We start from the raw sequence: 12,294 nt of genomic DNA, 5'->3' as shown, positions 1-12,294 counted from the left end.
GCCTCTACAGCATTGCATGGACATCGGGGACGGTGCCTCTGGATTGACAGACTGGGGTGGTGGTTCCCCTCTTTAAGAAGGGGGACCGGAGGGTGTGTTCCAATTACAGGGGAATCCCACTCCTCAGCCTCCCTGGTAAGGTCTATTCAGGGGTGCTGGAGAGGAGGATCCATCGGGAGGTCAAGCCTTGGATTCAGAAGGAGCAGTGTGGCTTTCGTCCTGGCCGTGGAACAGTGGACCAGCTCTACACCCTCAGCAGGATCCTCGAGGGTGCATGGGAGTTCGCCCAACCAGTCCACATGTGTTTTGTGGACTTGGAGAAGGCGTTCGACCGTGTCCCTCGGGAGGTTCTCTGGAGGGTGCTTCGGGAGTACGGGGTGCCGAGCCAACTGATAAGGGCGGTTCGGTCCCTGTATCACCGATGCCAGAGTGGTGAAGAGAGAGCTGAGCCAAATGGGAAAGCTCTTGATTTACCGGTCGATCTACGCAGATACCCTCACCTATGGTCACGAGCTATGGGTCGTGACCGAAAGAACGAGATCCAGGATACAAGCGGCCGAAATGAGTTTCCTCCGCAGGGTGTCCGGGCTCTCCCTTAGAGATAGGGTAAGAAGCTTGGTCATCCGGGAGAAACTCGGAGTAGAGCCGCTGCTCCTCCACGTTGAGAGGAGCCAGATGAGGTGGCTCGGGCATTTCATCAGGATGCCTCCTGGACGCCTGCCTGGGGAGGTCTTCCGGGCATGTCCCACCGGTAGGAGACCCCGGGGACGACCCAGGACGCGCTGGAGAGACTATGTCTCTCGGCTGGCCTGGGAACGCCTTGGGATCCCCGGGATGAGCTGGATGAAGTGGCTGGGGAGAGGGAGGTCTGGGAGTCCCTCCTAAAGCTGCTGACCCCGCGACCCGACCCCGGATAAGCGGAAGAAGATGGATGGATTAATGCAGTTTCATAAATGCGACAAAATTAAGTTTCTTTGAAAACACCTGAATAATAAAAATGGATTAATGATGATCACAATGAAGTATAAGGTCTCCTTTGTAATATATACTCCTTGTAGCATGTAATGCTCCCCAAAAAGTGCAGCTCATTTGCGTCGAGGTTTATGCAAAGAGCTCACGTAATTATAGCATTGCTTTTTGGTGAAGCAAATGAGTGTTCCGTCTGTACGATTGGTCTTTGAACGTACCTCGTGTCAACGGCAGAACGCGAATGAACTTAAAGAAATCAAATGAAATAAACCCTTTCTAAAAATGAAAATTGACACAAACATATGTTCTTAATGTTTTTATTAAAACAATCTAGTGCTGTCGCCATACAGCATCGTTTTTTTGCTTTCCACCGCTTTCCAAACAAGGCGTGCGCACTCCCGCGGCAGGGGAAACAAATCTTCACGAGGGAACCTACTTTGGCACAACACCGCTCATCTTTTTCAAATGTAAACGTGCAACAGCTCCGCTCTGCTCGTGTTGTGTTGACCGGCTGACGTGCCCACGCGGCCCAGTGCGAGGGCATCTGCACAAGACTTTTTAATTTTATTTTTAAACACTTTATTAGACTTTTAAACAATTTATTGTCTCTTTAAATACTTTTTAAATAGCTTTAAAAAGCTTGCTATGCCCTTCTGCTTTAATGAAGCACGACGCGAGCTCACTGACTGGCTCGTCAGCCTGCCAGTATTCTAGACCTTGTTTTCTTTAAACTTTGGTTGCATTTGGTTGTTCTGCCTCGTTTGTGACAACAAAACGAAGCGCAAATCAGAGATGCTGCTGAGCCTGCTGACACAAACGAAGTGGAGTGGATACGTAGCAGGAGATTGAAATAAAGCCTGGTTGGAGCTGCTCTTACAGCTCTAATTTATTTATTGGCAAGAATACAGACCAACATGTTCCCTTTGGTCTCCTACCGGCCAATAGTGTAATGTAAATTCATATGGGCAGACAAAGCCCCGCGCTCCAAGCAAAAATCCGCGATGCACCGAATACATCCGCAATATTTGTTTTCATAAAAATCCGCGATTCACCGAGGCTGCGATAGGTGAACCGCGAAGTAGCGAAAGATTACTGTACTTTTGATTTGGTGTTTTGCTGCCAAAGATTATGTACTTTGATGTACATACTAGATTCAGAGACAGTTTATCTGCATCAAACTCAGAAGCCATTCCATATAATGTTTTGTCATCAGCAAATACAACTGTTTTCATCTTTAACCACATACAACTGTTTTCATATCTTTACCCACATTAGATACAATCTATATTGGATTAATTATTCAACACAGATCCTTGAGTGACCCCATCAGTTATCTTTAGCTTGTTTGAGTTAACATTGTTTAAATGTATATTAATGATCAATAGTGTTGAAAGCTTTTTTTAAATGTATAATTCAAGGTCCTGACAGCAAATTCTTTTCTGTCTATAGTGATAACAATTTCCTCCACAAGTTGTATTCCTGCCAGAGAAGTGGATCATTTTTTATCTAAAACCATAGTGGTTTTCGCTTAATAGTTAATGTTTCTGGATTAAGTTGTCTATTCTTTGTGGAAATAGTTTTTAAGAACTGTGGCAGCAATGACGTTAGTTGTTGAATGATGTTATTAATGAGTTAAACATTTTGAAGTAAACTGTTGTATATCAGAAAGTGTTCTCACTTTAGATTAAGGAATGCAAAAATCTTAGTAACTCATTTGAAAACATTCACAGATCATTTGTAAATGTTGAGTGAGTTAAACATTTTGAAGTTGCTGTATATGAGAAAGTGTTCTCACTTTAGATTAAGGGATGCAAAAAGCTTAGTAACTCATTTGAAAACATTAACAGATCATTTGTAAATGTTGAAAGTCAATTACACAATTTTGAAGTAAGCTGTTGTATATGAGAAAGCGTTCTCACTTTAGATTAAAGGATGCAAAAACCTTTGTAAATACTTAACACCGTATTTTCCGCACCAAAAGGCGCACTTAAAAGCCTTTAATTTTCTCAAAAACAAAGGTGGGCCTTCTAATTAGGTGCACGTTTTGTGTTGCCCAAATTCCCAAATCTGTTAAGTTTTTTTGTGTGGCTGCCGTAATATACAGGCGTAATATGAAGACCCGATGAACCAATCAGAGGACATTATGTTTTACGTAAATCGGGGCAAAAAAAAACAATCAGAGGACTGGAAGTAACTGTCACGACTCGTCCCCGGTCGTCCTACTACGTGTCCATGTTGTCATGGTTTCTGTCCGCGTCTCTGTGTAATCACAGTCACCTGCCTCTCGTTACCTGTTGCGTATTTTAAATCCTGTCTGCCTCTCACTCCCCTGTCAGATAATTCTCGTCCATGTTTTTCTTTTCTCGTCTCTTGTCCCACGTCTTTGTCTGTCAGTTCTGTTTCTGTTAGCCAGCCCTGTCCGTCAGTCAGTCCCGTTGTTGTTTTGTTCGGCCGTTATGTTAGTTTGTCCACTGTCTGTTCCCCTTCATCCTTTATTCCAACACCCCTTTCCCCCAATAAACCCTGGTCCAAGCTGCATTTGGTCGCCCTGCTCCATTCCGATCCGTGACAGAATAATCCGACCACTTCAGCGACCAGCGCCTGGATCACCCTCCGCCACCAATTCCCATCCACAACGCCAGATCCACGTCCGTCGTCGGAGCTTGTTCCAGAGCCATCAGCTCTGCGGCCGCGGTCGGACTTAGCTCCAGCGACGCTGAACCCTCAGCCACCATCAGAGTTCCTCTCGGCGCCATCAGACCCGCGGTTGCCATCGGGCTCCGCCCCAGCGTCGCTGGACCCGCAGCCGTCGCCGGACCTGCAGCCGTCGCCGGACCTCCTGCCAGCGGCGCCGGACCTACGGCCGTCACCAGACCTTGTCCCAGCGCAATCAGCACTGGACCAGACTCCGCTTCCACGGCTGCATCATGTCTGACTCCTGCCGCTGCGCACAGCTCCACCTCCCTGAATGCCGCTGATTGCGGTTCTGACTCCCCAGATACCGCCGATTGCTGTTCTGACTCCCCAAATGCCGCAAATTGTGGTTCTGACTCCCCAAATGCCACTGATTGCGGCTCTGACTCCCCCCCCCGTATGCCGCCGATTGCGGTTCTGTTCCCGAGTTTCCACCGATTGCGGTTCTGTTTCCGAGTTTCCGCCAAGGGCGGTTCTGTTTCCGAGTTTCCGCCAAGGGCGGTACTGTTCCTGAGTTTCTGCCAAGAGCGGTTCTGTTTCCCCGTTTGCTGCTGTGCGCGGTTCAGACTGTGTTGCTGACAGCTGGGGCTCTGCCACAGACCAGTCGGGGGTCGTTGAGACTGGTGCGCTCTCCCCCCCGCGCACACTGTGTGAGGGTTTGGGACATCGGGAGCCATCCCTTGTGGGAGGGGGGTCTACTGTCACGACTCGTCCCCGGTTATCCTACTACGTGTCCATGTTGTCATGCTTTCTGTCCGCGTCTCTGTGTACTCGCCCCTCCCCTCCTGTGTCTGCCCGCGATCAGTGTAATCACAGTCACCTGCCTCTCATTACGTGTTGCGTATTTAGGTCCTGTCTGCCTCTCACTCCCCTGTCATATTATTCTCGTAGTTCACGGCTTTCTGTTCTTGTCTGTCGTCTCCTGTCTTGTTGGTTTCTGTTCCTGTCTGCAAGTTGGTCTGTCTGTTCCCCTTCATCCTCCATTCCAATTCCCTTTTCCCTCAATAAACCCTGGTCCAAGCTGCATTTGGTCGCCCTGCTCCATTCCGACCGTGTTAGTAACACGTAGAGGAGTACATGCCTCCGCCGCCATTGGTAAATAAATAAATTGGTTTGTGCAAATCAATAAAGTAGTTTTTTGTGGCTTCCACTACACAGAGACATAATATACAGGCACTGAATAAACCAATCAGAAGACACTACGTTTTATGTAGATTAGGGCGGTAAACCAATCAGAGGACTGGACGTACCACGTAGAGTACGTATCTCCGCCACCATTGATAGATAAATGCTATCGTTTGTGCAAAGAAAACAGCATTAGGACACTCTAAAATCGCATAGACATAGACAAAGAGACATGCTTACGAGGCACAATTAAAGCCTTCTGGAAAGCCAGGATCATTGCAGAAGAGCAACGTGACAACGACGAGACAATGACGAGAGGGAACTTGGCATGTTTAATGGCAAAATTGCCCAACTCTTTGATTTGGATACAGAAGATGAGAAGTTGGACGGATTTGCATCTGAATATTGATTAACAATAATGTTAGTGCAGTAGAGTACATGGTTAAACAGTAGAATAAAGTACAACCAAACTGACTGTCTTGCTCCCGTGACATCTATTTGTCTACCGTAAATCTGAGCATGCATGCACTCTATGATGGGCTGTACCCTATGTGTGGATTAATTACAATTAAGTCTGCGCCTTTCAACCCAAAGCGCCTCATGGTACGGAAAATACGGTAATTAAAAAGTAGTATACAAATATCATATATATTTTCAATGTTTTACCAACATAAACAGGGTATATCTTACTCCTTTACAAACATTTATGAATTTGTTCTTCTAATTTGATCATATTTCAGTAAATCTACACTAATACTTTATAACGGTCCCTTCTTAATAATTTATGTTACTCATGTTACTCATGATTAACAACTTACATAATATTAACAGACAATAACTTATAACAAACTGATTTACAAACATTTGTTAATGTTACCTTCATCGTTAGTTAATTGTTTATGAAGTTTTGGAAACGCTTCATAAGTATACATCACTAATGTTTTACTAGGGTGACCAGATTTGGGTTTCTGAAAAAAAGGACACTTTTTTTTGGGGGGGGGGGTCATTTGTGTCATATGTTATGACACGTCTGTCACCTCCCCAAAAATGTCAATGCGTATTTAAAAAAAAATAGAGGCATTATTTTGTCTTTGCTTTAGGAGAAAGACCACAATCTAATGTTTGCATGGTTTCATTTTATTTATTGTAAGTAAAATGATTAAAAAGTACCATCGCCAAGAATGACCCACAACTAATCCCTTTGACATCATGTACATCATGTTCCTATTTGCCTGCTGATTATATAGGTATAAACAGATGAACAATACTAAAAGCTTTTAGGGCAATTTATTGTTATTTTAGTTGAATAAACAGTGTCCTTGCATTTAATTTTACATCATGACTCTTACTAGGAAGCAGAGGAGATGCACATCAAAGCCATCCAAATTAAGGAGCAGCTTCTGGGCCATGAGGATTATGAGGTGGCACTATCTGTGGGTCATCTAGCCTCCCTTTACAACTATGACATGAACCAATATGAAGATGCAGAGAGGCTGTACCTGCGCTCCATATCTATAGGTCAGTCAGTGTTGTTGTTTTCTACTTTTTTCCATCTAATTTAAAACAGCCTCGCAAGTAAAATCCCCTCTAATTTTCAATGTGTTTGAGCATTCACACAAACTCCCTGAGCATTCCTTGGACCACAGTGAGCAACATCCACAGATGTATCAATGAATTTACTAACAATGTCTGCGCTGTGGGGAGAAGTGGCCACTAGTGGGCAATTAACATTGCCACCCGCTCAGCACACCTCTCTTGAATTTATTAATTCATCCATGACATTTTCGCATGGTTTTCTGTCTGTATGCTGAAATGCCACAGTGTGTGGCATAATATTGTCATATGACCAATGGTTTGATACTAAACCTGCATAAAATACCTTGATACAAGTACTGAAGTAATACCAAAAATTTAAAACATACATTGAAAAAGCAATTAAATAATAGCTGACAGCTAAACACCTTCAAATTTGATCATTTTAATTCTAAAAAATACTAGTACCGTATTTTCTGGACTATGAGTCGCTCTGGAGTAAAAGTCGCACCAGCCATAAAATGCATAATAAAGGAGAAATAAGTCGCACTGGAGTATAAATCGCATTTTGGGGGGAAATCCATCCATCTATTTTCTATACCGCTTATCCCCACGGGGGTCGTGGGCGTGCTAGAGGCTATCCCAGCGGTCATCGGGCAGTAGGCGGGGCACACCCTGAACTGGTTGTCAGCCAATCGCAGGGCACATAGACACGTACAACCATTCACACTTTCACTCACACCAAGGGACAAGTTGGAGTCCTCAATCGGCCTACCAAGTATGTTTTTGGGATGTGGGAGGAAAGCGAAGTGCCCGGAGAAAGCCCACGCGGGCACGGGGAGATAGTGTTGTGAGTGAACGATTCGTTCAAAAGAACGAATTTCTTTCAGTGAACAAGAGTGAACGAATCACTTCCTAAAGTAATTCGTTCAATTTTCAAGTCATATGACTTCAACCAGTAGGTGTCAGTAATGCCCGTTGAAGCTGGTGCCACCACACCGTAAAACAAAACAAAGAAGAAAATGACGTCACTTCCCGTTCACGAACGTCGGCATAACGTTTTTTTTTCCAACCTTTTATTCAAACACAAACACATTCGGTATAATAACACCATCAACTACAAGCCAACAAATACAAAATTAAAACATCAATGACGGCATAACGTGTGTCGGCTGGCAATGGCATAGCAGCAATTCTGTCTGTCACTCACTCACTCACTCACTCACTCACTCACTCACTCACTCACTCACTCACTCACTCACTCACTCACTCACTCGTGAATCTTCGTGAACGACCAATTAGCAGCGCCAGCGAGCGTTAGATGGGGGAGGGACTTTACGAGTCAGTGACAGTCATTTCCTGTTCACGAACGAGTCGTGAATTGCATTTCTCGTTCACCAATGAACGAATCTGTGAGTGAATGAATCAGTGAGTGAGTGATTTGCATTTCCAGTTCATCGCGAGAACGGATCAGTGAGGGAACGAATCCTGACTTTCTCGTTCGCGAACGAGTCAATGAGTGAACTGCCTTCCCGTGCATCAACGGATCAGTCAGTGAACATATTGCATCTCCTGGCGTGTCATATGTAAACCAGAATACAGATTTACGGTTTACTTATAGTAGGTTTTAAATAACTTGTATGCATATATATATGCCTAAATATATAGCGTGAGATCAGCTAGGGCGAACCTGTCCCGGGGCATCAAGGAAGCAAAAAAGGCGTTTGTTCTCTTCCAAGATTACCGTCCACTTCAAAGACAGCAGGGACGCACGGATCCTGTGGCAAGGCATTCAGACCATCACGGACTACAAGCCCGCGCCGCAGAGCTGTGAGGGCGACGTCCCTCTGCTCAACGAACTGAACCGCTTCTTTGCTCGCTTCGACGCTCAGAACAGCACTTGCCCGCTGAAGACCCCTCCCCCTCGGAACGAGAAGCCCCTGTGCCTCTCTGCTGTTTGCGTGAGGAGGACACTTGCCGCTATCAACACCCGTAAGGCGGCGGGCCCGGACAACATTCCGGGCCGAGTGCTGAAGGACTGCGCTGAGGAGCTGATGGATGTCTTCACGGACATCTTTAACATTTCCCTGCAGCAGGCCATTGTCCCGTCATGTTTCAAGGCTGCCACCATCATACCTGTGCCGAAAAAACCTGCTTCTTCCTGCTTCAATGACTACCGCCCTGTGGCACTGACACCCATCATCATGAAGTGCTTTGAGCGGCTTGTTCATGGCGCATGTCAGGTCTGTCCCCCCCCCCCACCATAGACCCATTCCAGTTTGCGTACCGAGCCAAACGGTCCTCTGAGGATGCCATCTGCTCTGCCCTCCACTCTCAGACTCGTATGTGAGATTGCTCTTTGTGGACTTCAGTTCTGCATTCAACACCATTGTTCCACAGCGTCTCATCTGCAAACTCGACAAGCTGGGCCTCAGTACCTGCCTTTGCAACTGGCTACTGGACTTCCTCTGTCAGAGGCCTCAGGTAGTGCGTGTTGGCGACAACATCTCCGGCAGCATCACGCTGAGCACGGGGGCCCCCCAAGGCTGCGTGCTCAGTCCGCTGCTCTTCACCCTGCTGACGCATGACTGCACTGCGACCTACAGCAGCAACCGTGTGCTGAAATATGCCGACGACACAACTCTGGTGGGTCTCATCACCGGGGGCGACGAGACTCAATACAGGTCGGAGGTCGACCTTCTGGCCACGTGATGCAGGGACAACAACCTCCTGCTGAAAGTCAGCAAGACCAAGGAGATTGTTGTTGACTTCCGGAAGGGTTACGCCCAACACCTGCCGCTGACCATCGACGGAGCTGTTGTGGAGAGAGTGAGCAGCACCAGATTTCTGGGGGTGCACATCAGTGAGGACCTCACCTGGACCACCAACACTGCGTCGCTGGTGAAGAAAGCTCAGCGCTGCCTGTACTTTCTGCGGAAACTCAGACGAGCGAGTGCTCCTCCTGCCATCATGACCACATTCTACCGTGGCACCATTGAGAGCATCGTCTCCTGTTGTATCGCTGTGTGGGGTGGTAGCTGCACTGACTACAACATGAAGGCCCTGCAGCGCACAGTGAACATGGTTAGTAAGATCATTGGTGCTTCACTCCCCTCCCTGAAGGACATTTACACCTCCCATCTCACCCGCAAGGCGACCGTGATTGTGTGTGATGTGAGTCACCCTGCTCACTCTTTGTTTGATCTTCTGTCCTCTGGGAGGAGGTACAGGAGCCTGCGCTCCCGCACCGCCAGACTCACCAACAGCTTCATGCTCCAAGCTGTCAGGATCCTGAACTCTCGCCACCCTCTACCCTCGGCTGTATAACGTCCTTTTTTAACGTGTTTTAAAATTCAATCAAAACATAAAAATCTGACATTTGGTTAACTGCTTTATATGACAATATGTACATGTGTTTTATGTTGTTATATGAGTTGGTGTCCCCAAAATTAACAAATGTCGGCATTACGGGGTTTTTTTTTCAAATTTTTATTCAAACACAAACACATTTGATATAATAACATCATCAACTACAAGCCAACAAATACAAAATTAAAACATCAATGTCGGCTTAACATGTGTCAACTGGCAATGGCAAGCAGCAATGCTGTCCGTCACTCACTCATGAATCTTCGCGAACGACCAATCAGCATCAAGCGATAGATGGAGGAGGGACTTTACGAGTCAGTGACGTAATTTTCCGTTCACGAACGGGTCAGTGACGCAACTTCCCGTTCACGACCGGGTGAGAGACTGTTGCCAACGGATCAGTGTGTAAGCGTTGTATTATAGAAAGAAGTGTTAATTACCCGAGCCAATTATTAAATATATATAGTAATTGGGCGGGGGTGGGGGTTGTTGTGTAGTTGTATCGTTTGATGTGTATGGGTTGTTTCCACTGGATGTTGTAAAGAAAAAAAAAAAAAATCAATGTGTGTGTTTGTGTGGGGGGGATTCATTGTACAATTTATTTGAACAAATCTTTTGAGTGAACTGATTCTAAAGATTCAGTTCACCTAAAAGAACTGCAATGCACATCACTACAGGGAGAACATGCAAACTCCACACAGGGAGGGCTGGTGGTGGAATTGAACCCGCATTATCCTAACTGTGAGACGGACGTGCTCACCAGTGCACCACTGAGCCGCCATTTTTGGGGGAAGCTTATTTGATAAAATCCAACACCCACAACAGACATATCTTGAAAGGCAATTTAAAATTAAAATAAAATAAAGGCAACAACAGGCTGAATAATTTTATGGTATGCTAACATTACATGACATAAACAACTAACTGAGAATGTGCCTGATGTAACATATTAAGAGTTATTCGCATAACTATAGCATAAATAACATGCTAACAAGTTTACCAAACCATCCGTGTCACTCCAAATCACTAAATCCAATGAAATCTTCATCCTCTGTGTCAGTTTTAAAGAACTTTGCTAACTTCCTCTTTGTTAGAGTGGTCCTCACTCTAACTTATTTGCAAAAACCACATGGGAGACAGTATGTGTTAGGGTTTATAAACTATCTTGATCGTATGATTATGTTGGGATGTATACTAGAATGATGAACTTTGTTTGAACCTTTTACCTTTCCTTGACCCTGAAAAGTTTAACCATTCAGTTGTTGAAACTTTCCAAATGGTGTGGAAACATCCTTGTTTAGTTAGTCATCTAAAATGCTCCACTAGGTTTTATTTCCACACCTCGTAAAACAATAAACTGGGACCCTCTGCACTGATTAACCATTTGCTGAGGTGACCACCAACTGGGACCCTCTGCACTGATTAACCATTTGCTGAGGTGACCACCAAACATGTCAAATGTCACCCCCACCCTACTTGTTCGCAATAAATATGCTCTTGTAAGAGACTAACGGCAGAGTCTGTTCGAACATTGCTGTACCTACAGTAACGGACTAGCTCTCCACTTGCAAGTGCTTAAAGGGCATACTGTCTCTCGTGTGGTTCTTGCAAAATAAGTTAGAGTCAGAACATCTCTAACAGTATGTCTTTTGAACACTTGCGGAGAGGTAGTTCCTCACTGTGCATACAGCAATGTTCGAACGAAGTCTGACTTAGGCCTCTTGCAAGAGCATATTTATTGAGAGAAACGGGGTGGGGGTGAGAGTGGACAGGATGGGGGTGAACCCCTGGCCTCTGGTCAAATCATAGCAGGGGGTGTTTTACGATATTGTGTAAACAGAATAACTTCGATTGCTTCCTCTGCAGCTGGTCAATCAGTTCAAAGGATCAATCAGTTCAAAGGATCTTAGCACTTTGTTTTACTACTTTAAGACAGGACAAGCTTGGTTAATTGTTGTTCCAACATAATCATAGGATCAAACTAATCTGTCAATCGTCTTCTTTTTACCTCTACTCGTTTCATCGTCAATAGAGGGGGCTTTGACTTTGGTGTTGGGGTCAAGCAAGAGGGGAGACAGGCTTGTTTGACAGGCAGGTTGTTGATGAAGAGACTTTTTTCGATGGGGGCCACATACATAAACATATTGGAGGTGGTGGCCCACTTACTAGGAATTAGGCATATAGCCTTAACTTTACTGCATTAGAAGTTAGAAAGATCTATTAAAAGTGGTCAATTATGTTATAATGTTGAATGCAATTAAAGACAACACTGCATTCATCACAGCTTTCCATAAATGTTTCTTTATTGATTTATTCATAAAAAGCTTTGGTAGCTCATTCTCAGAACAGCGGCCTCAGATTGCTTCTTAGAAGTAAGATTTACAGTACAGAGAAAAAAACAAAACAAAGGGGAAAATGGGACGGGTAAATTTCAAGCTCGTTATTTTCGTTAGACTTAGCATCACACCCATGAATGTTTTTTGAAATGGTTATCAACGTGAACAGACTGATTTGGACTTAACAGAAATCTATATATTCATTCATTCATTCATTTTCTGAACCGCTTTGTCCCCACGGGGGTCGCGGGCGTGCTGGAGCCTATCC

At 45.1% G+C, this 12,294-nt stretch overlaps 1 protein-coding gene across 1 annotated transcript in view; it reads left to right on the top strand.

Moving 5' to 3' along the window:
• Positions 1–12,294, top strand: part of appbp2 (amyloid beta precursor protein (cytoplasmic tail) binding protein 2) — a 134,090-nt gene that overhangs the window by 108,155 nt on the left and 13,641 nt on the right. Inside the window, 1 exon segment of the mRNA XM_085916750.1 lies at positions 6,141–6,306. Coding sequence (XP_085772876.1) covers positions 6,141–6,306 — 166 coding nt within the window.

The sequence above is a fragment of the Syngnathus leptorhynchus genome, chromosome 7, assembly GCF_054491065.1.
Source record: "Syngnathus leptorhynchus isolate UIUO chromosome 7, UIUO_Slep, whole genome shotgun sequence".
Taxonomy (NCBI): Eukaryota; Metazoa; Chordata; class Actinopteri; order Syngnathiformes; family Syngnathidae; genus Syngnathus; species Syngnathus leptorhynchus.
The sequence above is the reverse complement of the archived record's forward strand: the minus strand, read 5'-3'. Positions and strand labels throughout refer to the sequence as shown.